This window comes from Alligator mississippiensis, chromosome 1 (assembly GCF_030867095.1).
Source record: "Alligator mississippiensis isolate rAllMis1 chromosome 1, rAllMis1, whole genome shotgun sequence".
NCBI classification, from domain to species: domain Eukaryota; kingdom Metazoa; phylum Chordata; order Crocodylia; family Alligatoridae; genus Alligator; species Alligator mississippiensis.
Window position 1 is genome coordinate 389,813 of NC_081824.1, and position 26,466 is coordinate 416,278.

At 63.2% G+C, this 26,466-nt stretch overlaps 3 protein-coding genes across 8 annotated transcripts in view; 1 reads left to right on the top strand and 2 right to left on the bottom strand.

Moving 5' to 3' along the window:
* Positions 1 to 9,517, bottom strand: part of IFT172 (intraflagellar transport 172) — a 45,919-nt gene extending 36,402 nt beyond the window's left edge. Inside the window, exons 1-6 of one of the 3 annotated variants that reach the window (XM_059727410.1) lie at positions 9,436 to 9,517; positions 8,831 to 8,974; positions 8,103 to 8,215; positions 5,235 to 5,274; positions 1,652 to 1,717; positions 1,114 to 1,193 (exon numbers count right to left, since the gene is read on the bottom strand). In XM_059727410.1, coding sequence (XP_059583393.1) covers positions 1,114 to 1,193; positions 1,652 to 1,717; positions 5,235 to 5,274; positions 8,103 to 8,215; positions 8,831 to 8,974; positions 9,436 to 9,474 — 482 coding nt within the window. In that variant the 5' untranslated portion in view covers positions 9,475 to 9,517. The remainder of the gene's footprint in view (positions 1 to 1,113; positions 1,194 to 1,651; positions 1,718 to 5,234; positions 5,275 to 8,102; positions 8,216 to 8,830; positions 8,975 to 9,435) is intronic. The other 2 variants (XM_059727415.1, XM_059727416.1) reach the window with 2 other exon arrangements.
* A 142-nt stretch (positions 9,518 to 9,659) lies between these two features.
* LOC102565548 (low density lipoprotein receptor adapter protein 1) lies at positions 9,660 to 14,637 on the top strand. 3 transcript variants are annotated; one of them, XM_059727430.1, is made up of 9 exons: positions 9,660 to 9,790; positions 9,960 to 10,099; positions 10,177 to 10,289; positions 10,630 to 10,744; positions 11,351 to 11,423; positions 11,609 to 11,718; positions 12,842 to 12,885; positions 13,275 to 13,334; positions 13,494 to 14,637. In XM_059727430.1, exons 1-9 carry the CDS (start codon positions 9,709 to 9,711, stop codon positions 13,717 to 13,719), a joined length of 963 nt encoding a protein of 320 aa, XP_059583413.1. In that variant the 5' UTR covers positions 9,660 to 9,708; the 3' UTR covers positions 13,720 to 14,637. The 3 variants fall into 3 exon arrangements, with proteins under 3 accessions (XP_059583413.1, XP_059583418.1, XP_059583416.1); XM_059727435.1 differs by having other exon boundaries at positions 9,661 to 9,790; positions 13,303 to 13,334; XM_059727433.1 differs by lacking the exon at positions 13,275 to 13,334 and having other exon boundaries at positions 9,663 to 9,790.
* Positions 14,638 to 15,796: 1,159 nt separating this feature from the next.
* On the bottom strand, positions 15,797 to 24,824 carry FNDC4 (fibronectin type III domain containing 4). 2 transcript variants are annotated; one of them, XM_059727442.1, is made up of 7 exons: positions 24,528 to 24,824; positions 19,191 to 19,306; positions 17,590 to 17,794; positions 17,012 to 17,101; positions 16,523 to 16,656; positions 16,178 to 16,224; positions 15,839 to 15,924 (listed from the first exon to the last, which is right to left on the bottom strand). In XM_059727442.1, the coding sequence occupies exons 1-6, from the start codon at positions 24,586 to 24,588 to the stop codon at positions 16,186 to 16,188; spliced, it is 645 nt and encodes a 214-aa protein (XP_059583425.1). In that variant the 5' UTR covers positions 24,589 to 24,824; the 3' UTR covers positions 15,839 to 15,924; positions 16,178 to 16,185. The 2 variants fall into 2 exon arrangements, with proteins under 2 accessions (XP_059583429.1, XP_059583425.1); XM_059727446.1 differs by lacking the exon at positions 16,178 to 16,224 and having other exon boundaries at positions 15,797 to 15,924; positions 24,528 to 24,821.
* Between the last annotated feature and the right edge of the window lie 1,642 nt (positions 24,825 to 26,466).

Below are 26,466 nucleotides of genomic sequence, written 5' to 3' on the forward strand. Positions count from 1 at the left end.
CATTTATGCATACAAGGCTTTAAAAAAATACCGAGCAGTGAGACATCAATCACACAAACAGCCTGTAAATAGCTAGTACGGGTGTTGTCAACCAGGGGTATGTGTACCCCTGGGGATACTTGGAAAGGCCCCAGGGAGTATATGTCAGCAGCATGGAGAAGTGGGGGCACTTCCGGTTTTGCTGCCGGCGTTTCTGGTTTCACTGCTGTGCACCCCTCATCCCGCTCATAAATCAGCTGCCAGGGGTCCCCCCGCCACTTGCCGATCAGCTGCTGGGGGTACACCAACCAAAAAAGATTGAAAACTCATGAGCTAGTAGTAGTAAAAGCAATAGCAGGAATCACGAATATGCAAATAACAAAAGGAATAAAAGTTTTGAGAACAAAGGGTCGTTAGACTGCTGAATTATAGCTCTTAATGCCCCTCAAAAACCCTGGACTGTCTGAGCAACAGGACAGGGAACAAGACCCCAGGGAGCAAGGTAACTAGCACATTTCTTAGCATAAGGGTGTGTGCTCTCTGCTGAATAAACGTATAAGAGTGCAGGGGAAACTCCTGTCTCTGGGGTCTTCTCTCTCTCAACACCCACTGGTTCCCTGATCCAAGGATTTGGGTAACTGCTGCCATGAAACACAAGGACAGGCTGTCCCACAGCCCCAGCAACATGCATGTCCCCAAATTCCCTGCCAAGCCCCTGGCAGCCAGGAGGAGCCCTTGGTTTCCCCTGAGTGATCTCTCAATCCTCTAGTAACCATGCCATGCCAGGAAGTGAGCACAAGCCCAGAAGGCCTGGCTCTGCCCTGCCCCACAGGGCTGCCATGCAGTCCCTATAAGGGCCATGCAGACAAGTTGGCCTCTGGAGATGGGGAAAGTATGGACCAGCAGGGAAGGGCACCTGTGCCCTGATAAGGCAACATTGCTTTATTGGTAAAGCACAGAGAGTCCAGGGAGCTTCGCAAAGGGAGAACTTCTCAGCTCACATTTCCCTATAGCAGCACCTATAAAGAAGCTCCTGCCCTGCAGCTCTCCCATCACCAGGCACCCCTTCTGGCCCAGCAGCCAGGTGACGTGCCTCAGCTGGAGCAGCAGGAGCCTGGGGCATGCCATACTTACTTGGAGGTTAGCGAGACCACATAGGACTCCGTCCCATAGATGGTGGAGGACTTGTTGGTCTTTGTGTTTGCTAAGCGAACCTGTAGGAAGAAGGACAATGGCTGGCGCAGGCTCTGTCCTTGCATAACAGCAAGGCCCTGCCTGCCAATGCACACTGCAGGGAGAAGCGCGAGGGAGCCTCCCCTCAAGCAGCCTCAGGTCAAAGAGATCTGTTGGAAACAACCCTGCACTCAAGGCTCTCAGGGGAGGGGTTGCAGGGGCTGGAGGGACAGGGGCAGGAGCTGCCAAGGGACTCACTCTGCAGCACTGCTCCAGTCTCCAAAGGGCTCCATGGAGGCTCCTAACAGACACCCCTGGGGATTGGTGCCAGGGAAGCCAGGCACCAGGATAACTCCTTCCCTGCAGGGTGGTGTGCTGAGCCCAGAAGGGTAGCACCCTGATGCTGCAGCCCAAGCACCAGCAGCCCTAGCCAGGTAAGAGGCAAGGAAAGGCAGCGTTATGATGATGACCCAGAGTTAGACAGGCCAGAGGTCTCTACCTTCCCCTCAGCAAGTCCAAAGACAATGATGTTCTCTGCTGGCCACAGCAGGCAGGTCACTGCACTCTGTTGGGGAAGAGGTGCAAGGAGAGGTAAGAGCTCCACCTATGCTGAAGAGCCTCCCACCCAGCTGCCCCTCAGACCAGACAGAGTTACGGTGGAGCCTGGGGCCACTAAGAGCAGGATGGCACCCAGCGTCCCAAAAAGGTGCGAGACCAGCACCTTCACAGCATAGCTGAGCTGGACCTGCCAGTGGGACAGTGTGGGGGAAGGTGGGTTGGGCAGCCAAAGAGAAGGGTTACCTAGACCTCCTCTTTGGGACAGGGGAGGACTTTCATAAGGCACAGCACTGCACCTAGCACACTGGGACCCGATACCAGCAGGCCTTTTTTACAAACCACCACAGAACAGGTGCCTTTGCTGGTGTCCCACCAGGGTCAGTTCTGGGCCCTATGCTGTTCAGCGGTGGGTGATAAGGCCCCAGAGGCTGCAGAGGACATGTATACAGTGAGGACTTGTTAGCTGGGCTCATGCAAAAATGCAAATTCCTGCACTGAGGGACAAGAAATGCCAGCTACGCACAGGCTGCGGACTACCCTGGGAAGCAGTGGCTCTCAGAAAAGGGCTTGGGGTAGATGATCAGCTAATCACATGCTCCAAGTGCAGCCCCTGGATATCTACACAGAAGAACTGCAAGTAGAAGTGTGGAGATGATTCTATGCCCGTTATCTGTTCCTGGTGCTACAAATACTGAAATATTGCACACAGTTTGGGAGCCCAAGTTCAAAAAGGATAGCAAAAAAAAAATCAGAGCAAGGTCAGAAGAGAGAGATTAAGCACTAGAAAGCAGGCCTTACAGCTACAGACTCCAAGGGTTGGGTCTCTTTCAATCCATTTAGAAGCCCCCAGAGGGGAAGGAAACAATAAGTAACAGCCAGCAAGGTTGGCCAATGGCAAATCATGCCTAATCAAGCAAACTTCCTTCTATGCCAAGGGCACTGGTCCTTGTGTGAGGGACAGGGGAAGCAATGGATGTGATACAGCTGGACTTCTGTAAGACTTTGACCCTGTACCCCAAGATATTCTTGTAAGCAAGGTAACGAAATGAGGTCTAGATGAAATTACTGCAGGGTGAGGGCGTACTTGGTTGGATAATTGTGTTCAGAGTCACTGTCAGTGGCTCAGAGGTAAGGTGGGAGGAGGTATCAAGCGGGGCTCCCCAGGGATCTGTCCTGGTTCCACAGCTGTTCAGTACCTTCACTAATGACTTGGGGGAGGGAACAGTGACACTGAGCTGGGGGGTGGGCAGCTGACACTTTAAAGAGCACATCATGTTCCAAAATTCTCTATGATAAATTGGAAAAATGATCTGAAAGAGAGGAGAAAATTCTATACGGATGGACAAGTGCAAAGCACTGCCCTTAAGATGAAACGAACACATTTATATACACAGGCTAGGGAATGACAGGCCAGGTCGCAGGACTGCAGAGAAAAGCTAATTGTAAATTGAAATATATGAAAGTATGACAAGCAAGTCATGGGAAATATCACTGTGGTCCTGCATCCACTGTGGGGCAGAGCCCTTCAACAAAGATGTGAACACTCTGGAAAAGTCCAGAGGTGAGCAACAAAAATGAGCAGACGTCTGGGAAGCAGGATATACGAGGGAAAGTTAAAAGAATTGGGATGATTTAGTCTGGAGAAGAGAAGCTTACTGAGGGGGGCCATGGGGGGTTGATAACAGCCTTCAAGTACAGAATGGGCTCTTATAAAGAGGATGGCAATTGATTGCTCTGGTTCCCTTGGGAATCAGGCAAGAAGTAATGGGCTTAACCTGCAAGATGGGAGATAAGTGAGGCACGAGGAAGAATCTTCTCACTAGGAAGGGGCTAAGTGCTGGGACAGACACCTGGAAGCTGCAGAATCTCCGTCACTGCCAGTTCTTTCATCCATGGACAAGAGCAGGGGCATCTGAAGCAGTGACTCTGCCAAAGAAACGGCAAGGCTCTGCGAGTCCCCCTTCCCCTTCTGACTGCACAGAATCAATTGATTGTGCTTGCTAGGGCCCACAGCATCCCCTGAAGCTTTGGAATTGACTGGATGCAGCACCCAGAAATGACAGTGCAGCATCCAGAGAGAGAAATCTCCCCAGCCCGAGGAGAGGGCCTCACAAGGTCGCCAGCACCAGGAGACTCTTCAAGCCAGCAGAAAAACGGCTGGAAGTTTCCACCAGACATAGGCAGACCAGAAACCCAACACAGTTTTCAGCAGCACTTGCTGACTGTTGGAACACCTGATCAAGGGCAATGGTGACCTCTCTGTCACTGGCAATTTTTAAATCAGGACACTTTTGCCCAGATCTCCAGTTCCAACAGGAATGAGCTCAGGGAAGTCGCATGCCCTGCATTATACAGGAGGTCAGACCACACAGTCCGTGTCCCTTCTGGCCTTGCCATTGGCAAACCAGTGCCCAAAAAACTAACCCCAACACCAGGGACAAGTGACACAGTGGCCCCAGAGCTGCAATGCAGCTCCAAAGGAGATGAGCTCTGCTCCAGATTCATATTGAGGTCAACTGACCCAGCTGTAAAATAAGGCCTAGCTCTTTGGGCTGGGCAGCTGGATGCAGTTCTCACATCACTCCCTTGAGTGCTGCTGGCAAACTTCACCTAGGGGCTGCACATAGGATGCCAGCTAAAGGATTTGGAAGTACCAGAAGCCCCAAGCTGAAAAGTCTGGGGTGGAGGATACTTGCCAGTAGCAGAACCACATAAGGTTTTTGAATGAGGTACATGCCTGTCTTCCTGGAAACCAAAGTTTAAGAGGAGACAAGCATACGTACAGATCAATGCTAATATTGGCAAGATGAAGTGATAAGCCACAGATGTGCCAATGTAAGAGAAAAGGTAGGAGAGAGCAAGGAGAATGGTAGTCCAGGAGGGGTCTAGAAGTTTGGCTCCACAGGTCTCAGAGGAAGCCCACTGGGAAGAAACAGACAGAGAGATGATTCTGTGTGATTCCCAGCACGAAGTAAGTATGGGTGAAATTCCCAGCGGGGTTGTAATCAGAAATTTAAGGAGATAAAATGGAGGAAGAGGGAGGGGCTCTTTGCTGATGTCAGCGGATCTGCTGAAGCCGGCCAGCGCAGGACAGCTGGAATCTGCCTCGCTAGCCCAGCTGCAAGAACTCTGATTAAATGTTTATAACTAACTACTGTGTCAGTGTCGTCACTACCAAGTACCAGAACGCTGCGATCAGATGGACATGCAGTATTTTGTTCTAGTATTTTAGAGCGTTTAAAGTGACTGTACAGCCACCACTGGCCTCTGGATTTAGCAAAGGGTTTAGCTGTGTTACTAACTGGGGCATTCGGATTCCAACAGGCCTGCAACACAGCTCAGATTTCCATGCCAAGGATGCTTTGAACATCCATCCCTCTACGCACCTCTGTGCCTCTCAAGGTGCCAAACTGCCTTTAGGAGCAGAGCCAAGGGTTCCTTTGAGAACTAGAGGGAAGACTCGAAGCCAGCATGGCTTTGCCCACTCCCGAGCATAAGAGACTTGAGGAAGAGACTGGTCTTACCGTCTGAATGAACTTGTTGCAGATCACCTTCTTATCCCCCCTGTAAAGACAGAAACACCTGAACAGTGACTGGCAGGGCTGACAGGGATCCTGTTCTCAGGGCCCCACCATGCTCCCTGTTGCAAAGCCCTGCTCAGTTGCTAATAGCTGTACCCAGCTCCAACCACTGGGCTAAAGTGCCACGTGCTGGGGGCCTGCCTTAGGCTGAACTGCTCTTGAATTTCAGCTGCTTGGGAAAATCCCAACTGTTTGCCTGGTAAAGAGTTCTGCTAACCCTCACCCTGAACACGCCTAGGCCCATGGCAGAGGGACTTGAGATTAGGGAGAGAAGAGCCCTTTGGGCCAAGGCCCAGACTTTGACCATCCTTGCAATACTGCAGCTTGCAGGTGCTCAGGAGACATTTTGTATTTTTGCTGCTGCAGCCCCCAGGGATTCCTCCCTTAGCAAACAGGCACGAGCATCTCTCAGCACCTAGAGGAAACCAACTATGCGGCCCTGTCCTCTCACAGCTCGGCACATGAGCAGGATGCACGTACACCAGCACCACAGAACTGCTGAGTGGGCTTCTTCCCTTCCCTTCCACTGGTAGTTATTAGACTGCATGGCACAACTGCCACAGAGCAACTGAGCATGCCTCCTCTGGTCCAGGGACAAGCTTGCATATACTGTGTATAGCTCCTTTGGCCATGATAGGAGAGCAGGAAACCTATTTTTCCTGCGCTCTTACCAACGCTGCTGTCACCCAGGCATGGAGGAGGTGGAGATGAATGCAGAGGGGACAAAGGAGGGACCACAGAGAGAGAGGAGCAGACTGGATCATCGGAATGAACGGTGAGAGAAGTGGGACTGGCTGGTCAAGAAGACAGATCCTGCACATGGAGTCAGTCTGTTGACATAGCACCCAATGCCATGTGCCAGCTCAACCTTGTGCATGGGGTCTGGTTGTGGACAGGCCCTGGCGTTCTGGACTGACCTCACGTGCTGGACCAGTGTGCAGGGCCACGTCAAACAGCCTGGGGGGCTCCCCACTGACTTGGAAATTTGGCAGCAGGGGAGTGGTGGCAGCCTTAATTGCTGCAACTCTGGTGAACTTCTGAGTGCTTCAGTTTGCAACCTGAATGGTGCTTTGGCAGAGCCTTCTTCTGCGAGCTCAGCCTACTGCACATGCCAGGGGCTTCCAACATCTCTGCATTCTCCCCTGCAATTCTGTTTGCTATCCCCCTGCCTCACGGAGTTATGGTGACACCCCCCGGCAGGCTCTGTGGGACCCATTCTCTTTATGCCAGAGCCCACAATTCCCCTGTACAAGGAGGCCTGACTGCATCCCAACCTCCCTAAATCAGACCCCCCTGTTCTTCTAACCGTGCCAGGAGCTGTCTGCCCCAATTTCCCTACTGCGAGCACTTCTCTTCCCTTTGTCTGGGACATCAGCCATTGAGGGGATCAGTATGTTAAAATCTGTGGGAAGATGAACAGGAGCGAGGAGGACAGCTGTTATGCTGGAAGCATTAAAGGGTGCTTCCGCCCAGTTCCTTAACCTGCAAAGGCTCTTGAAGGTATGGCGGTACTCAACTAACGGCAAAAACTCCATGTGTCCCCCAACTTTCTCCTCTCTTTTCCCAGCATTTCCCCAAAATCAACCAGCTTCTGCCTACTGACACCTAGAACGCTCTCTAAAATGGGGGAACTGATCAGCTGTGGCACACAATCACAGCACTGCAGCCAAGCAGAGACACCGCCAAGCTGTGTGCAGGGCCTTGCAAGGCACCAATAACACTGATAATGCCCTGCAAGGGTCTCATCTCATTGCCGCACTGCAGCAACCCAGCAGCAGAGCTGGCTGCTAGGATGCCCTGACCTCTGAAAGGAAACACCTGGGCCTTGGAAAGGGGTCACTTAGAGAGACTGCTCATTCAGAGACCACAAGAATCACTGACAACATGAAGCTGACAATGACCAAGCCCTTGTTCTGGCACCTGCCCTACTAACTGTTCTTAGAGCACCGAACGGGCTTGTAGCACTCCTCGGCTGCGCAGAAAGCGTTCATGGGGCAGCAGGAGTATTGGCTGGTTGTGGGGACAGTGGCACCAAGCATCCCAGAATCTCACGTAGCGGAGCAGACACTGAGGGGCTGGAGAAACGCGCTGTGAGGGCATTACCACCATTTTTCTTCTAGACAATGGCCCAACCAGATGCACCCTGTAGGGGATGTGTGCTCTGGATGCTCAAGTACAGCCCTCCCAAGTACAAGCATCCATGGGAGCTCTGCACACTGCGCCCCTTCCGCACTCCCCATGCACCTTGGTGTACCCACGAGGCTGGCGCAGCCCGACAGTGGGGGAGTCTGTCTTCTGCCAGAATAGCAAGGTGTGCAATGACCCAGTGAACAGGCAAGCGTGTTGGCAGCTAAGTGAGGACGCAGCGTCCCTGCCCCTGCGCACAGGAAGAGCAGACACTGATGGACAAGACCACCCGAAGTGCCCCACGAGGGAACCTGCTGCTCCCACAATGGGCAGAAGAAACCGAGAGGAGTGGCCAGGGCTGCTCTTCTGAGGGCCAGGCCCACTTGAAGGCCATGGAAGCAGAGGGACAGGGGCATGCCTGGTGCTTGAAGAGGAACCTTGATGCTGCTCAACTGAAACAACCAGTCTCCCAAGCAAGTCCTGGTACAAAGCAGGGGAAGCTGTGGCTGGAAGGGGAGTTGAGGGTTCGTACAGAGTGAGGCCAAGCCAAGAGCAGGGCCTGAGGAACACAAGGCACGTTCCTGTACTAGAAAGGAGGGGGAGCACTGCCATCACCCCCCTCCTCCCATGGGCAGCCCCACGCAAGAGGGATCACGGGTACAATAAACACGCCAAGGGCCTCACCAGTCCTCCCCGATCTTGTAGACGTAAATGATGTTATCTGTCTGTCCGACGGCGATTTTGGTGGAGTCCGGGGAGAAGGCCATGCCCTTCACCACGTAGCTCTTCCTGCCATACTGCGGCGAGAAAGGAAGAAGCACGGACCACAGGTGAGACGGTTAATGTGACGTGTCCTACAAGAGCCTCGCGCAAGGAGAAAGCTCATCCTCCTCTCAGAGGCAGCTTCTCAAGGGACACGCTGACCTGGCATACTCGGGCACCTGGCAGGGGGACTGCTGCTCGGACGGAGATAACGAGATGGGGGTGGATCAGGCGCTCCAGTGCAACCGCGACACCCGCGCGGGTGGGGGATGGGGTAGCCTGCCCGCCTTTCGGCACGAGCTGCTCTCGGAAAGCACGCGGGCACTCAGCCCTGGTGCTGCGGGGGCCGCGGTCGGTCACACCCGCGGGCAGCAGCGCTCCCTCGCGTGCACACGCAGACAATCGCCGTGGCCAGCCCAGCCACACGCACAGGTGCATGCTCCTAGAGGCACGTGCACTTACAAACACACGCTCAGATGCGTGCATGCCTCTAGCACAATCCCTTCGACACCCCTACACGCACGTGTGTATGTACGTGCAAGTACTTGGCGGCTAGGCACGCGGAGGGCCACGCGGGACGAGCCGCCTCGCGCAGGGTCCGTGCCGTGTCGCGGCTGCGCAGGGGAGGCAGCGAGCAGGCGCTGCCGTACCTTGGCGTCCGCCGGCTTGGTGGAGAACTTGTCCCTCCTCTCGCCGTGCTCGTCGTACAGCAGCACGACCCTGTCCACCGTGCACACCGCGAACTTGGCGTTGGTGTGGGCCCAGGCCAGGCACGTGACCTTGGCCGCCCCGTCCTGGGGAGACGGGCGCGGGTCACCCGGCTGCACCGACGCCGTCACGACCCGGGTGCCGAGCAGGGCTGGCGCCTGCAGCCCCACAACGACCCCGAGCCACAGCGCTGGGACACGCACCCCCGGAGCACAGGGCCCGGCCTGGCCGACTCACCCCCGCCCTCGCCTCACGCCCCCCCAGGACACCCCACTCCCTCCCTCGCCCCGCCCCCGGGACCCCGACCCGCCCACCCACAAGACACCCCGCGCCCTCCCCCCCAGGACACCCCGCTCCCTCCCTCGCCCACCCCACACCGCCCCCGGGACACCCCGCACCCTCCCACGCCCCACCTCCACAGAACGCCCTCCCCCCCCAGGACACCCCGCACCCTCCCTCGTCCACCCCACACCGCCCCCGGGACACGCCGCTCCCTCCCTCATCCACCCCACACCGCCCCCGGGACACGCCGCTCCCCGCCCCCGACCTGCGGCGGGAGCAGGGTCCGCACGTGCCGCAGCTGCATGCTGGCGCCCGCCGCCCCCCGTGTTGCCCCGGCAACCGCCCCGCCCGGGCGCCCCGCGATGACGCCACTCCCGCGCGCCGGCCGCGGCCCCGCCCCTCGCGGCCCCTCCCCGCGCACGCGCGCGTAGACCCCGCCCCTCTCCCGGCCCCGGCCGAACCCCGCGGCCTCTCGCCCGCTGGCCCCGCCCCCGCCGACGCCCCGCCCCTCCCGCGTGGGCCGGTCCCGCGTGGGCTGATGGAGGCGCTGCGGGCGGCGGGGCGCGCCGTGCTGCGGAGCCCGCGCCTGGCCCGCCGCGGCCTGGGGCTGCGCCGCCGCCGTGAGTGAGGGTCGCGCGTGGGCGGGTGGGTCCGGCGACCACGCGTGACCGCGGCCGCGAGTGGGGGGCGGGGGCTCGTGAAGGGCGCTGGCGTGGGCCCCCTTCCGTGGGCGCGGCGCGCTGGTGGGTCCCGTGGAGCCGTGGGCGACCCCCGCCCCCCCCCCCCCAGGGCTGCCCGAGCGCTGGGACGTGCAGGAGCCGCTGCTCGAGGGCCTGGGCTTCGCCCTCAAGTACCTGGGCATGACGCTGGTGGACACGCCCAAGGGCGAGGACATGGCGGCCGCCGCCATCCGCCGCATCCTCGCCACGGTGAGCAGGGGCCTGGCCTGGGGGGCCGCGCATGGGCTCCGGCCGCCGCTGACCACCCGCCCGCTGCCCGCCCGCAGGCCCGCGTGGGAGCCCAGAAGCTGCGGAAGGTGATCCTGACCGTGTCCCCGCGCGGCATCTCGCTGCAGGACGCCGAGACCCAGGAGACGATCGAGAACATCTCCATCTACAGGTGCGCCGCGCCGCGCCGCGCCGGAGCCCGGCCTGGGCCGACCCACGGGGACGCTGGCGGCTGCGTCGGCTCCGTGCCGCGGTGGGCCTGCCGGGCGCTGACACGCGCTGGCATCCCCGCGCCTGGGTTTCACGCCCCGGGACCCGGGCCGGTGCCGCTGCTCGCGCAGGGAAGGGAGGCCGCGTGCCGGCGAGGGGAGCTGGAGGGGCCGGGCCCTCACAGCCTTTCCCGTCCCAGCGGCTGGAGGCTGCGTGGCCATGTCGCGCCCGGTGCCTGGGTGTAGGTGCCGTGCGGGTGCCCCGGGCTGCGGCGCCGGCGCTGACCCGCTGCCGTCCCGCAGGATCTCCTACTGCACCACGGACAAGCTGCAGAACAAGGTGTTCGCCTACGTGGCGCAGAGCCAGCAGAGCGGGGCGCTGGAGTGCCATGCCTTCCTCTCCCCCAAGAAGAAGATCGTAAGCACCAGCCGGGGCTGTGACCGCCTGCGTGAGCCGGGCAGCCCCCTGCTGCCCTCCCAGGACTCGACCGCGTCCGCCCCGCACGGCTCAGCCAGCTGCAAGTCCCCCAGCCCCCACCTCTCAGCCAGGGACGGGGCCTGGGCTGGCTTCACCCAGAGCCCCCCAGTCGCAGCATGCACCCCTGGAGCTGCCCCCCAGAAACGACAGGGGTAACAGCAGCGTCGAGTGCCTGCACGGTCCCTGGGAGAGGGGCAGCGGGGGTCTCGGTCCTGGGACTCCTCCACCTTCGGACCCTCTGGAGCCGCCCTGAATTCAGCGCGGTGCTCCACGAGTCTCCTGGGGCCCTGCTTTCCCTCCCCCCATGGCAGCCGTGCTGGGGTGCAGTCAGAGGAGTGTGGGCACAGACAGGAGTGGGGCCGCAGGGCCCTGGCGGGTCTGGGGCTCTCGTTGCAGAGCTGCTGGCTGGCCCCTGGCCAGGGAGACTTGCAGGCAGCGTCCAGGCCAGGCGGGTGCAGAGGCTCAGGTGCTTGGCTGGGAGGGCTCTGGGACGCTGCGGGGAGGGAGGGCTGCTAGCCTCGTTCTGCTCTCGGCGCTCTCCCGCAGGCCCAGGCTGTGACACTGACCGTGGCTCAGGCCTTCCAGGTGGCGCTGGACCTCTGGGAAGCAGCACGTGCAGGTAGGAGGCGGCTCTGCTCTGGTGCTCTATGGAGGCCCCTGGACCCACATGAGACCCAGCCCCTGGCTGTGCCCCCCCCCAGCCTGTGGTAGCTCCCCAAGGAGCCAGTTTGGAGGCGCTGGTCCCCTTCCCCTTCCCGCCCTCCCAACACTTGGGCTCTAACTGCTGCTTTTGCCCTGTTTTAGGCTCCAGGCAGGAGCAGCCCCTTCGCCCTTCCTGTGCCTTGGAGAGCAGTGAGCCAGGCAGCACAAGGGCGCCGGCCCCCATGGGGAACACCCCCCTCCAGCACCTCGGGGTACAGTATGGGCAGAGCCACGCCTGGGCTCAGGGCTGTTTCACACCCTGCCAGGAGCCGCGTGGCTAAGGGCTCGTAGAGTCGCAGACTCCCAGACCCGTGGGGCTGACAGAGAGCTCTGGAGCTCGTATCCAGTCCAGCCCCCTGCCTGGGGAAGGAGCAGCCCAGACAAACCCTGTGTCCAACCTCGGAGCCACACAACAGTCGCCCCTGACAGTCCCAGGCATCACCCCTGTCCCTGGGAAAGCCTGCTGCTTCCAGGGGGAGTCATGGGCACTGCAGAGAGCCCAGGCTGAGGCTGTGCCCCCGCTACAGGGGGAGGCAAAACCCCCCCAGTCCGCACCAGTCTGAGCAGGGGGCAAAGCAGCATTGGGCTGAGCCTGAGCATGGGCAAGACCCTCCAGCCAGGATCCTGTGGGGTTGGTGCTAGCAGGAGCATCGGTACAGCCTAGTCCCCATCCCCAGCCTGGGCTGCAGCAGCACCCAGCACCTCGGGTTGGCTTCAAACCCCCCTGACACATGGAGCAGAAGGGGGCGGGGATGGGGGCAACCAGCACAGCCAGAAGCCTGGGACACCTCCACAGCAGAGCACAGGCATTGCTGCACCTAGATCCTCCCCCACCAGCCCAGCCTCTCCTTGACACCCAGGGACAGAAGTGCTGCTCTGCCCTCTCCCCTGGCGGAGACCCCCTCTCCTGACCATCTCTGTTCCCCTGGTTCACACCGAAAGGTGGGAGCCCTGGGTGAGGCGTCCCCACCCCACCCCTCTGCACCCCACTTTGCTGTGCTGCTCCTGGGGCCTGCGTGCCTGGTTCTTCCAGGTGCTGGGGGGCTGGGGCAGGGACCCCTCCTTCCCATGCCCCCCACATGCTGCAACCGGAGCTCTGTGCCAGCACACACTGGGGCCAGACAGCTGCTCGCAGCATCCTCCCCATCCCCATGGACTCTGGGGGGCATGCCCTGCCCTATCCGGGGTGCAGAGCCCTGGGGCTCCCCATGCCCTATGGCTGGGGCTGGACATGGAAGCTGTGTCCCGTGCAAGGCCCTGCTTGGGGAGGAACTGGGGGCCAGAGTCCTAATGGCAACTCCTCTGAGAGGGTTTAAACCTTCCCATCTCCTTCAGGAGGAGGAAGAGGAAGATGATGACCTGGATGAAGCCTTTCCCAGGTAGGTGCCGCCCCACTACAGTGACTGTGGCAGTGGAGCCAGCCTGAGCCCAGCTCTCTGGAGCCAGGAGGCCAAAATCCCAGTAGCTTCCCCCACCACCATGGAGGCATCCCAGGCCCCTGGCCGCAGTCTGTGCCAGGGCCATGCTTCTGGGTGGGGGGAGCAGGACTGTCTCCATGACCATGCAGCAAGGGCAGGAGATCCCTGGGGGGCCCCAGCTGCCTGGTGCTGGGAGCTGTGGGTCCTTGAAGACGTGCCCTGTATTGTCGGGCTCTGCCCATGAAGCCCCTCCCTGGCCACAGTCATGGGCTGGCCTGGCCGGAGCTGTCCAGGGGGGCTGGTGCCTGCCGTGGCCCATGGGGCTAGTGCCTGGTGCCCCCCGGTTGCAGGAGCGACGCATGCTCTCTTTGTTCCCAGCTGCACGGAGGAGGGCGCCCCAGGGCTGGCAGGTAACGGCGTTTGTCCCCCGCCTTGTCCTGCCCTGCCGACACATGCCCCATGCCGCAGCAGGGGCCAGTGTCACGGCACGACCTGGGGAAAGGCCTCTCCTGCCAGGAGAGCCCCCCATGCCTCCCCAGCTCCGCGGCCTCCTCCCTCTTCTGTTCCAGGCTTGACACTGCCAGCGCCGGGAGCAGGGACCTCGTGCGTCACACAGCTGGCAATGAGCTGGCCCCGCCTGGGGCGCCCCCCGGACGGCAGGGCCAGGCGGGAGGTGGGTGCCAGAGCCCGTGCACCCGAGCGATCCTGCCCTGCGGTGCCCTTGGGCTGACACGGCCCCGGCAGGCCTCAGCACCACCGTCGCGGACCAAGTGCTCACATCCACCCTGTGCCTGAGCCCCAGCCCTGTGCGCTGCCCTGCTGGGGCAGGCCCTGGACAGCACCTGCCCTGCAGCCCCCGACCCCGCCGGACGCTTGCACAAACCCTTGGCTCTGCGCTTTGCCCCCAGTAGACGGACCGAGCTCCCTGCCTCTGTTCCCCGCACTGCTTCTGTCTCCAGCCAGTCCGCTCTGCTCCAGCTGGCCCCAGTCCTGCTCCTCTCGTCCGGACCTCGGCTCCGTTCCAGGTATATGGACCAGAAGAGTCCCCACAGCCCTGTGGGCGTGTGGCACTACGGTCTCTGCTCCCCTCCCGCTGTGCTGGCCCTTAGCTTCCCATGGTGGGGGCAGTGCCAGGCTGGGGGCTGCCAGCTGCCCTGTGCAACCTCCCAGCCCCCAGGGAGCTTGCTTAGACCCAAGGACCCCTGCCCACTGCCCCCCAGCCCCTGCCAGGCTGGTCTTGACTGCCTCGCCAGGTGAGCTGTGTCCTGCCAGGGCTCTGTGCTTGGGCTTCGGCCTCCACACCAGGCTGGCAGGCAGATGGCAGCGAGCCCTGCTCCGTGCCCTGGGGTGCTCTGTGGCAGGTCAGTGGGGCGCATGGTGCTGGGCACAGCTGCCAGTCTGGGGCCCTGGCCCTCGCATCCGGGAGCTGGCGCTGGAGGCGTGCTGGAAGGGGGTGAGCTTTGCCCTTGTCCCCTGGGGAGTTAGCTCCCTCTGAGCTTTGGCCCACGGGAAGCGCCACCGGGCAGCAACCACTCGTGTACAACAATGGGGGGGTGGCCTCTCTGGGACCCCTCACTGAGCGCGTGGGCTCCTGCACCATGGGGCTAAGCCCCCGCTCTGCTGCTCTGTGCCCTCAGGGCAGAGGCTGCAACCAGCTGATTGTTGAGGCCTCACCTTTGTAGAGTTCAATAAACCCCTTTTCTACTGTTGTAAGCTGGGCTGGGCTGGGCTGGGCAGCCAGGCTTGCGCCATGGACACCCTGAGGCCAGGACGGGGCTGCCTGCACCCACGATAGACCCTGCATCGTGCGAGCAAGGCAGCTGCAATGTTCCTGCATGTGGTGCCAGGGCCCCAGAAGTGGCAGGATGGCCAGTCTGCCCTTCCCCGTGCCCCAGGACTGCATCTCCTTTGCCCCGGGTGAGGCCTGTCCTCCCCGTCCTCACACTCGGGCAGGGCCAGCTGGGTTGTGGCCCATGGGCACAGGGCCTGGCCTGGCTCCTTCCCCTTCCAGCAGGTCATCTTGCTCCTGGCCCCACAGGGGCTCTTGTCCTCTGCCCACAGGGTGAAGGCACTGGGCTGGCCCCATTTCGGCCCCATGCTGCCACGGGACACGGCTCCCAGCCCCAGCCGCCACGGAGCCTATCCTTCCCTGCCTCAGACCGCAGACTTTTATTGAAAAGCCCCTGCCACGGGCACCGCTGGCACTGCCCCCTGCCCTTTCCCATGGAGGAGGCCAAGTCCGGAAAGTGCTGTGCGCAAAGGCTTGATCCTGGAAGACGCCGTGATGCTGAGTCCTGGGGTGGGGAGCCATGGCCCCGCTCTGGGCTGTGTGTCCAGGAGGCAGGAGTCAGGCTGCCGGGACCTCTGTGCTGTCCTGGTTGCAGGGGTTTGGCTGGGACAGCGTGGGGCTGCCAGCTGGCTCGGCCCCATCCAGGGAAGGGGGGGCTCAACCAGCAAAGCCCAGCACCTGGGCCCACCCTTGTCCCCCTGCCCATAGGCACCCCCTGTAACTCAGCCCCCTGGCCTGGCCCTGGTTGCAGGAGGGGAGCAGCCTTACAAACCCGTGCCCGGTGACCGCCCCCCAACCCTGCACTGACCTGGTCTCACTGCAGCCAGTCCTGACCTGGGCCCCCACACCCAGCTTGCATGCGCCACCGCGGCTGGGACCCTAGGCTCAGGGAAACCCCCATGGGGAGGACAAGAGCCAAAGCTGCCTGCTGCCGGGAGCCTGGGCTGGAGACAGTGGAGGGCGGCACCGGTGGTCTCTCCACAAGGGGCCACGAGCCCTGGTCCCTACCCCTGTGTGGCCGCGGCAAGGGGCTCCGTAGGCAATGCAGTCCTGTGCTGCTGGTGCCGCCCGCGTGCTGCAGGCACCGCTCCATCCTGTCTCCACGCACGGAGTAGTGTCCCGACCCTGCAAGCTTCCTCTGCTCTGGCTGGACCGGTCCAGCGCTGGCCCCACGCTCACACTTCGATGATGTTGACCGACGGGGACTTTTTCTGCCAGAAAGAAGGGGGCATTGAAGCTGGCACTCGCCCTGGTGCAAGGGGGGGGGCTCCCACAGCCTGGCACGCACTGAGCACCGCGCTCCCCTGCAGCTGCAGCACCCCACCTGAGAAACCCACCTTCCCCAAGCAGGAGACAGAGCCTGGCACGACAGCCCCCACCCCACGCGGGACCCAGGGTGCAGCCAAGGTTTGGAGACCCCACGGCAAGGCCCCTGCGCGAAGGGCGAGGCGCAGCCAGCCAGACCTGGGCAGTCAGCTCTCCAGCCAGCTCCGGGGGGCGTCGCGGGGGTCCTGCTCCATGAGACGTGGATGTTCATTGTGTCTGCGAGCGGCACCTTGTCCGTGGCCACGCAGGCAGGAGGGCTCTGCCCTCCCCTCCACTCCCCTGGGGCCGAGGTGGCAAAGGGACGGATCCTCGACCCTGCGCAAACCGGACTGGGACCAGCCCCCAGCAGCATGCATGGCCCCACAGCCGGGACAGCAAAGCGGGGTCCCCAGCACGTGTCATGGTGTGCCCGCCCTGGCGCCGGCCTCTCCGCATCTGGTCCCTCCACGTGGCTGGCCCCCGCAGCTGTGCACGTGCACCCACCTTGCTGCGCAGGAGCCCCCCCGCGGGCCGCTCGGGCGTGCTGTGCTCTGACGACGGCTTCGCCTTCTCCTTGGCGTTGTTGGAGTCGTTGTCCTTGATGATGTCGTACTGCCGGCAGAACAGCGCAATCACCGCTGCCGCGGCACGGGGGTGTCAGGGGGCTCATCGCACCCCCCGGTCCTGCCCTGCCCTCCACTGCAGGCTGTGCTGCCAGGGGGGCTCTGGGCACCCCCCGGCCCCCATCAGCAAAGCCCAGGGAGGGCCGCGACCACGGGGCCAAGGCCCCCCTGCTGTCCAGGGGCCCAGCGTGTTGCAACCAGCGATGGGGGCACCTGTAGTCTGCCCCATGCCCCCTCCCTGAGCCGGTGCAGAAACACCGGGCTATGCAATGCAAAGGCAGGACAGCTCTGCCCCATGCCCCCTCCCCAGGCTGCAGGGCACCCGAGAGCACCCGCAGCCCTGCAGCACGGCCGGACCCGCCACACACACCTGCCCACATGAGCAGCACGGCCACGATGATGATGATCTCGCCTGTCTGTAGCTGCCGCTCCTTGTCCAGCCCCTCCACCGTGATGTCGCCTGTGGGCACGTGAACCCCGGTCAGCCACCGGCCCCCGCCCCCCCACTCCGCTTGGGGCCAGTGTGGGGGGGGGGGGACGGGGACTGAGCCCTGCCCTCCCCATGGGGGACAGAGGCCAGGGGGGCAGCTGGCCCTCGGGACATGGGGCTGCAGGCCCTTCGCTGCGGCTTCAGGCTGCCCGGTGATGATGACGGTGATGGCAGGGGCTGCTCAGCATGGGGGACTGGGGTTGGGTCTTGCTGGACTGGGGATGGCCATATTACTCTGCAAAGCTGCGGGGCACTGGCCCCCGCTCAGCTCCAATGCAGCACCAGTCCAGGATGAGCTTGCAGCCTCCCTCTGCAGGGGCACGGCGCAGCGCGGGCACAGGCCTGGGGGCAGCTGCTACCGGCCGCCACGTCCTCATTCCCCGTCCCTGTAGGAGCGCCCAACACCAGGCCGGCTGCCCCTTGGCCCGGCTGCCCCGCAGCGATGAGGCAGGGCTCACCTTGGTTGGAGCTGTTGGAGGGGAGGCGGTCGGTCTCCTTCAGGGTGCGGAAGTGCACGCGCTTGCTGGCCTGGCTCTCGCCGTGCAGGCCAATGCTCTGCACCTGGATGACGTAGTCGGCGTCCTCCGCCAGGTCCCACAGCACACAGGCCCGGTTCGTGGTGTTCACCTCCCGGATGAACCGCTGCATCTGCCCATCCTGCCGCTGCGGGGACCAGCCCCCGTCAGCCTGGCCAGGGCCCCCCCACAGCCCCACAGGGCCCCGAGGGGGCAAAAGCCCATGCAGCTGAGCATGGTGACCCCGTGGGCTTCTTGCCCAGGCCCCCAGGCCCCATGGGGCTGCTCAGGCCCCCCTGGATGCTTAGGCACTGTCCTCAAAGAGCCTCGGCGCCTTGCTCAGAGCCCAGCCTAAAGCAGACCCTGGGGTGGATCTGGGGGCGCAGTGGTGGCACCCCCCCCGATCCCTGCTCCACCCACACTTCACCTCCAACTGCAGTAGCATTTCTATCCAGGCAGCGCTGAGGGAGCCCATTGCCTTCATGGCTCCTGGTCAGCTCCCTGATTCCTGCTAATTTCTCGTCACTCCCCAGGCGTGAACAACCCTCTCCTTTGTGGGAGTCTTGATGATCCACCATTCAAACTTTCCTTTCTCTGCAGGGCTGTTGTTCACCATTCCTAGTCACATCCGTCTCCCCTTGCACTGCCCTGCAGACTGCTGGCAGCTCTAGCGATAAACCTGGACTCGGCGGGGGGGTCATATGAGCTCAGGGGTAGAAATGACCCACAGGGAATTACTGGAGGCCCTGTCAAGATGCTCAAGAAGGCTAGATGTTGTTTTATGACTGAGAGACAGAGATCCAGCTATGGCGACTGCAGGACTAAGGATACAATCTCCTTTGACCTTCCTGTGCCTAGTTTCTTGTGGTTTCTTAAAACTAAATGTACTCTAGCAAACCAGTGCACATGCCTATAGGATCATAGGCAATGAGGCCTGGAAGGGAGGTTGCACCTAGTCCGACCCCCCGCTCCAAGCAGGACCAGCCACAACTACATCATCCCAGCCAAGGCTTGTCTAGCCAGGTCTTCAAAGCCTCCAAAAATGGAGACTCCACCATCTCTCCGGTAACATCTTCCAGTGCTTTACTACCCTCCTCATGAGAAAGTTTTTCCTAATATCTAACCTCAATTTCTCTTGCTGCAACTTGAGACCATTGCAACAGTGATACTGGTTTGTGCTTGAACTGATATGTTGGCGCTGCCCCCCCCCCCCCCCAACATATTAGTAAAGCTTTTGGTTTCTCTTCAGCTGGAGGACAGTGTGTTGTGCTCCATGTGAGGACGCACCTGCACCTCCCTATTCAAATTCTGGGATCTGCCCATGGCAGGCCTGGCCCAGGCTGTGGGTGGAGTGGGTGTCCCTGGGGCCCGGGGCAGGAGCAGCTGGGGCTAGGACAATGACACGGGGCACGTGGGGCCAAGCAGAGGCCCCGGGGGGTGAGGCTGAGCAGGGTCAGCCCAAGCAGGTGCCCCTGGGAACCGTGGCCAGCCGGGCTCCCGGGCTGTTCTCAGGCAGGGGCTGCCAGGCCCAGGCGCAAGCATACCTGCTGCAAGATGGCATAGCCGATGATGACGTCTCCCTCCGGGACGTCCCATGAGACGGTGGCGGAGTTGGCCTTCAGCTGCGTCACGGTCACGTTGACGGGGGACGGGGGACGGTCTGTGAGCACGAGGGGGGAAGGGACAAGACAGAGAGGTCACTCCGCTGCCCCCAGACCCAGCCGCCCCCCGGCCAGCTAGCAAAGGGCCCTGGGCCCCGGGCTGCAGAGGCAGCGCAGCCCCATGGCCAAGGCCGGGCTCCCCCAGGGCCAGGGCATGAGGCCCCACATGGTCCTAGGGCCCCTCTGCCCCACATGGGCTCTCTGTTTCCCCAGGGATGCAGCTTTTCGGAGATGGGCTGGAGGGCTTCAGCGGGACAAGGCGTCCCAGCACCCCTCATCTGAGTATCCCCACCAGGCTGGCGCAGGGACTGCCGTGGCCTGCAAGCACATCTCTGCCCCCGCTGCCCGCGCAGCACTGGGCCAGCCAAGCAGTCTCCTTTTGGGCTGCCTGGGTTTGGGTTCAGGTTCAGGTTAGGAGCAGACAGGAGCCGGCATGCTTTGGTGTTTCCCTGCCTCACTTTCCCTGCTGTGACCTTGAAATTCTGTGACACACTGGGAGGCAATGGGTTAACTTTCCCCCTGGTTTCCCCAGGTCCCGGGTCTGGGCCAGTGTGAAAAGGGCCATGGGGATAATTAGGGATCATAAGGAACACCTGAGGGGCAGACACTGCAAGCCCCCAGGCTGGAGACAGCGCAGGGCCTGGTGCCGGGACTGAGGGGGTCATAGAAACACAGAGCGCCAGAGCCGCGGGGCTGGCAAGGACCTGTGGGGGCACATCCAGTCCAAGCCCTGCCTGCAGCAGGATCAGCCCTGTCCAAACCAGCCCGGACAAACCCCGTGTTCGACCTTGGAGCTGCACGACACCGTCATCCTGACGCAGCACCAGGCATCGCCCCTGCCCCCACCCCTGGGATACAGGGGGGCCGCGGCTGCCAACGTCCTGCTGCTGCCAGGGCAGTCAAGGATGCTGCAGAGAGCCCAGGCTGAGGCCGTGCCCCGCTGCAGAGGAAGGCAAAACCGCCAGCACAGACCAGTCTGAGCAGGGGGGAAATCCCCTCCTATCCCCAGTGCAGCGTGGGGCTGTCTGAGTGCAGGGGCAAGACCCTCCACCAGGACCCCGCGGGGTTGGTGCCATGGGAAAGTGGAGGCCGTGGGAAAGTGTGGACTCTCCATCCCTGGAGGTGTCAAGGAGAGGGTAGACAGCTGCAGGGCAGCGACGATCACGGCCCTGCGGTGCCTGTGCTCACTGTGGACATTTCCCAGGCTTCGGGGCTCCACTGGTTGCCCCTTGCCCCTTTCTGCTCCATGTGTCAGGGGGCTTTTCCCCCTCCCCCAGGGGTGCTGGGGATGGGGCCGGGCTGTGCCAATGCTCCTGCTGGCACCAACCCTGCAGGGTCCTGGCTGGGCGGTCTCATCCCCGCGCTCAGGCTCAGCCAGATGCTGCACTGGGGCAGGAAGGGATTTCCCCCCGGCTCAGACTGGTGCGCACTGGGAGGTTTTGCCTTCCTCTGCAGCAGGGCACGGCCTAGGTCTGGACTCTCTGCAGCGTCTATTGACATTTCATAGAAGCAGGACATTGCTGCCATGGTTCCCTGTGCCCGGTTCGGTTACGAGGTCTGTTGTGTCAGGGTTGATGGTCGTCTTACGCAGAGTTTACATGACGGTTTGCCTGGGCTGGTTCGGACAGGGCTGATCCTGCCTCAAGCAGGGCTTGGACTAGCTGTGATCTCTGGAGCTCCCCGCCAGTCCCGCGGCTCTGGGACTTGGCACAATTCAAACCTGGACTGCATCAAACCCCCCAACAAGGCAGAGGGGCGGGAATCTGGAGCTTGCTTTGACCAGGAGGATGGATTCTGGGGCCAGAGACCTCCCCGCGCTGTAGTGAGCATCTGTTCTCCACTGGATGTTGCTGCCCTTGGTCATGCCTGATTGCTAATATCCCGATACACCGGCATGTGGTTTGGAGGAACTTGTTTTGGCTTCTCTTGTACTTCTCCGGATAAAATAAAAGACCCCAGAGTCATGCTGGGTGTAATGCAATGAGCCAGGTAGCCCCGTGGCTGGCTGGTCATAGCTGCTAGCATCTGGGCTGGTTTGTAGACAATAAACCCGGCTGAGCCCTTTGTGACTAAGATCTGCAGCCTGCACTCTCTCTTGTAACAATGAGGTCGTTAAGGGCACGGGGTCCTGAGAGCACTCGCAGACCATCCCGGGGGAGCCCAATGTGCCCGTAGCATTGCCCCTGAACAAGGGGAAGGCAACAACATGGACCATGCCGTTGGATGACACTGGTACCTCCCTGGAGACCCACAGACTTGAGAGCCAGGGGACATCCCAGCTGCTGCTCAGCCCGCCTGGGCAATCCCTCCTCTGCACAGGACAGAGCCCAGCACCCCGCCCAACTGCCCCTCCTGGGGTAACCACAGGGTCGATGCCCTGGGGACAGGGACCGACTCCCAGCCCCACCAGAGAGGCAGCATGCACCAGTGCCACAGGAGGTGCCAGGGACAGCGTCAGCTCTCGGGCCCTGCAGATGCTGTTGCCGAGCTATTAATCTGCTGGGAGGTCAACAGCTAGGCAGGAGCTGCCTGACAGCCTCCCTGCGCCCGGTGCCACAGATGGGGTGTCCTCCCGGCTCCCATACATGCCCCGTCCAGAGCCAGCTGAAGCCGTAGTGTTTGGCAGTACTGTCTCACCAAAACCCCCAGGCCTGTGCAGGGAGAGGCAGCCAGCACAGCCCTGCTGCACCCCGATGGCCAGAGCTGCTGCAGGGAGTCAGCAGGACCTGGGCCTGCAGCTTCCCCTGCCCTGACCAGGTCGGAGCAGAGGCCTGGAGGGAGGCACAGACTTGCACCAAGGAGCCCAGAGAGATCAGACAACCAGGGTTGCAGCATGGCCAGGGTGCCGGGGCCTCTACAGCTCATCCAACTGCCTGCCCAAGGCAGGAGCAGCCCTGCTCAAACCCTCCTGGACACGTCCTGCCTGACCTGTCCTGACACCACACCGCAGCCCCATGCACAGACATGGCCCATGGCCCAGAGACACCGAGAGCCCCGGCCCTGCCCCAGGGGATGAGAGTGGCAGTGCCCTGCTGTGCCAGGGGGCTTCGATACACTGGGAGAGCCCAGGCCCAGGCCGTGCCCCCGCTGCAGAGGAAGGCAAAACCCCCCAGTCCACACCAGTCTGAGCAGGAGGGAAATCCCTTGCTGCCCCAGTGCAGTGTTGATCTGAGCCTGAGCGCAGGAACAAGACCCTCCAGCCAGGACCCTTGGGCAGGAGCATTGGCCCAGCCCAGCCCCATCTCCATTCTCCAAAATGTGGGGAAGAAATGACACCCAGCGGGAACAGGCAGCTCTGCACCACCATCTGCCAGTGTGCGAGGGGCCCAGCTGTGCCTTGACACAGCCAAGTCCAAGGCCAAGAAAAACAAATGCAGGTCAAGCAGCTGCAGATGGCAACTGGTTTGCAAAGCCACGGAGGCCTCTGAGGCCACGGGGTCTGGGTCAGGCACAGGCTCCCCGACTGCTGCAGCGATGAGCAGGCACAGCCATCGGTGCCCGCATGGGCACCGGGAGGGCTTAGAAGTCCTGGCAGCATTAGCCTGTGCACCCCCCTGCAGAGCAGGGACACGGGCAGCCTGCCTGGCCGCAGGGGCAGCAACTGCAGGGCCAGTCGGAGGTGCAAGAGAAGGGAGCTCTGGGCCACACAGAGCCCCGGTCCCCAAAACCCCCAGGCAAGAGGACAGGCTCCCAAATGGGGCAGGAGGATGAACCGCCTGGGAGTCCGGCCCCATGGGGAGTGCACCGCACGGGCTGGGCAAGCTAACGAGGCAGCTCTGTGGACTGGCGCAGCTACGGGGGCGATGGAGAATCCTGGGGTCAGAAGGCAGCTCGGGGTCACGACAGCTGGTGTCAAGCAGCCAGGCTCCAGCCCGCGCTGTGCAGACCCAGGAGCCAGCCCTGCCTGGGCCCACTGGGGCCATCGGCAGTCCTGGGAACACGTCCTGCCTGGGCCTAGCAGGCAGGAGAGGACTGGGAGAGCAGAGGGCAGAAGAGGCCTCCCTGAGCGGCTATGTGCCCCGCGGCTGGGGCAGGAGAGGGCAGAGGACGAGCCTGCCCAGGGTGCCTGTCTTCAGACCCTGAGGCAGAGAGTGGGCATGTGGCCAGGCCTCCCTATGGCCTCCCGGCTCAGGGCCCACTCCTGCCCTTGGGCTGCAGTGGAGCCAGGGAGGAGAGCATCGCCTCGCAGCACTGCAGCTTCCTGCGGGCAGGAGGGAGCTGTCTGCCCCGGCCCCGGCCCCCATCCAAAGGGGACCAGAGACCCCAGGACATGGGGGAAACCTCCACACAGGAGGCCATGGCCAGAGCAGGCTGCTGCGCTGGAGGCACTGGAGGCCGTGTGCCTGCTCTGCAGACCTCAGCTCCCCGTGGAGCTGGCATGGGGCTCTGCCCCACACCTGCGAGGTGGCAGGCCAGGCCTGGCAGCCCACAGGGGCTGGAGAACAGGCCTCTCCAGAGCAAACCGTGGCCCCCAGGCCCCATCCTTCCAGCTGCTCCCCCTGGCAGCAGGCCCCTCGCCCCAGGCCCCCGGCTGGCAAGGGCAGGCAGGTGCTGGGCTCCTGTGAGGACTGGGACAGCTCAGCCCAACTCCTTCAGGCATCAGGGCCAAGCCTGGGGTGCGCTGGCACCACGGAGCTGTGCCTCACACAGCCGGAGGGGACCGGGGTAGAGGACACGGGCAGCACGGGCAGGGCCCGGCAGATGCTGCTGGCTGAGTGTTCCCGTCTCACGGCGAGGGGCCTGCTCCAGGACAGGCCCTGCAGACAGGGCTGGGGCTAGGGCGGGAGGAGCAGGGGCCACAGGGCTCCCGGGGCAGGTGGTCCTCGGTGGGTCCTGAGCCAGACGCCGGGGGCAGCGGGGTTCGGATGGCCCAGCGTGCCTGCGTGACCCGGCTGCACCCGTGCCCTGGGGGGGCTCCGAGTGGATCCTCGCCCGCGGGCTCCCGGCCTCCGAGCCGCTCGCGCCTGGAAGAAACCCCCAAGCCCGCCCGCCCGCCCGCCCGCTCCGGCTCACCCACCCTCGGGGCTGCGCAGCCCCAGCACGGGACACTGTCGGCGCGGGGCGGGAGGCGGTGGCACCGGTGCCCAGCTCCGCGCCCAGCCCCGCCGCGCCGTGCCCAGGCCCCGTGCCCGGCCCAGGAGTCTCCCACGGGCCGGGGCTTGGGCAGAGCCAGCCCCGGCCCCGGCCCCGGCCCCGCTCCGGCCCCGCGCCCGCACTCACTGGCCCGCGCCAGACAGAGGTGTCCGGCGAGCAGCAGCAGGGAGGCGCCGCCGAGCGCCATGGCCCGCGCCCGCCCCGCACCGGGCTCCGCTCCCCTCCGCTCCGCTCCGCTCCGCACGCAGCTCACGCCCCGCGGGCCAGGGCCGGGGCCGGGGCCGAGGCCGAGGCTGGGCCGGGGGCCCGGGCGGACGCGGGGCCGGGGGCCGCGGCCGGGGCCCGGGGCGGCGGCAGGGCGCGGTCCCCCGGCGCGGCTCCCTGCGCCATGCGGGCGGCTGCCGGGCTCCCGCCGCCGGCTCCGCGCCCTCCTCGCCCGCCGCCGCCGCCGCCGCTCGCGTGGGCTGCGCCGGCTCCGCACCGCCCTGCCCGGCCCACCCCGCGCCGCCCCGCGCCGCCCCCGGCCCGCCCCGCACCGGCCCCGGCCCGCCCCGCGCCTCGGCGCCCGCACTGCTGGACAGCGCCTGCCCCAGTACTCCCAGTGCCCCCACTGCCCCCAGTGCTGGACAGCGCCTGGCCCCAGTACTCCCATTGTTTCCACTGTCCCCGGTGCTGGACAGCGCCTGCCCCAGTGCCCCAGTGCCAGCAGCATCTGTCCCATTGTCCCCATTGTCCCCACTGCTCTCAGTGCTGGGCAGCACCTGCTCCAGTGCCCCCATTGTCCCCAGTGCCCCCAGTGCTGGACAGCACCTGCCCCAGTGCCCCAGTGCCAGCAGCATCTGCCCCAGTGCCCCCATTGTCCCCACTGCCCCCAGTGCTGGACAGCGCCTGGCCCCAGTACTCCCATTGTTTCCACTGCCCCCGGTGCTGGACAGCGCCTGCCCCAGTGCCAGCAGCATCTGCCCCATTGTCCCCATTGTCCCCACTGCTCTCAGTGCTGGGCAGCACCTGCTCCAGTGCCCCCATTGTCCCCAGTGCCCCCAGTGCTGGACAGCACCTGCCCCAGTGCCCCAGTGCCAGCAGCATCTGCCCCAGTGCCCCCATTGTCCCCACTGCCCCCAGTGCTGGACAGCGCCTGGCCCCAGTACTCCTATTGTTTCCACTGCCCCCGGTGCTGGACAGCGCCTGCCCCAGTGCCCCAGTGCCAGCAGCATCTGCCCCATTGTCCCCATTGTCCCCAGTGCCCCCAGTGCTGGACAGCACCTGCCCCAGTGCCCCAGTGCCAGCAGCATCTGCCGCATTGTCCCCATTGTCCCCACTGCTCTCAGTGCTGGGCAGCACCTGCTCCAGTGCCCCAGTGCCAGCAGCATCTGCCCCAGTGCCCCCATTGTCCCCACTGCCCCCAGTGCTGGACAGCGCCTGGCCCCAGTACTCCTATTGTTTCCACTGCCCCCGGTGCTGGACAGTGCCTGCCCCAGTACTCCCAGTGCCCCCACTGCCCCCAGTGCTGGACAGCACCTGCCCCAGTGCCCCAGTGCCAGCAGCATCTGCCCCAGTGCCCCCATTGTCCCCACTGCCCCCAGTGCTGGACAGCGCCTGGCCCCAGTACTCCTATTGTTTCCACTGCCCCCGGTGCTGGACAGCGCCTGCCCCAGTACTCCCAGTGCCCCCACTGCCCCCAGTGCTGGACAGCGCCTGGCCCCAGTACTCCCATTGTTTCCACTGCCCCCGGTGCTGGACAGTGCCTGCCCCAGTGCCCCAGTGCCAGCAGCATCTGCCCCATTGTCCCCATTGTCCCCAGTGCCCCCAGTGCTGGACAGCACCTGCCCCAGTGCCCCAGTGCCAGCAGCATCTGCCGCATTGTCCCCATTGTCCCCACTGCTCTCAGTGCTGGGCAGCACCTGCTCCAGTGCCCCCATTGTCCCCAGTGCCCCCAGTGCTGGACAGCACCTGCCCCAGTGCCCCAGTGCCAGCAGCATCTGCCCCAGTGCCCGCATTGTCCCCAGTGCCCCCAGTGCTGGACAGCGCCTGTCCAGTGCCCTTGGTGCCCCCAGCCAGCTCTGGG

Excerpts from the sequence above, each read along its gene's own strand:
- LOC102565548 (XM_059727430.1), top strand. The coding sequence starts at position 9,709 with ATGGAGGCGCTGCGGGCGGCGGGGCGCGCCGTGCTGCGGAGCCCGCGC. Across the intron at positions 11,424-11,608 it reads CTGGGAAGCAGCACGTGCAG|GCTCCAGGCAGGAGCAGCCC; the intron begins GTAGGAGGCGGC and ends GCCCTGTTTTAG. Across the intron at positions 11,719-12,841 it reads CCCCCCTCCAGCACCTCGGG|GAGGAGGAAGAGGAAGATGA; the intron begins GTACAGTATGGG and ends CATCTCCTTCAG.
- FNDC4 (XM_059727442.1), bottom strand. The coding sequence starts at position 24,588 with ATGGCGCTCGGCGGCGCCTCCCTGCTGCTGCTCGCCGGACACCTCTGT. Across the intron at positions 19,307-24,527 it reads CCTCTGTCTGGCGCGGGCCA|ACCGTCCCCCGTCCCCCGTC; the intron begins GTGAGTGCGGGC and ends TCGTGCTCACAG. Across the intron at positions 17,795-19,190 it reads GCTATGCCATCTTGCAGCAG|CGGCAGGATGGGCAGATGCA; the intron begins GTATGCTTGCGC and ends TGGTCCCCGCAG.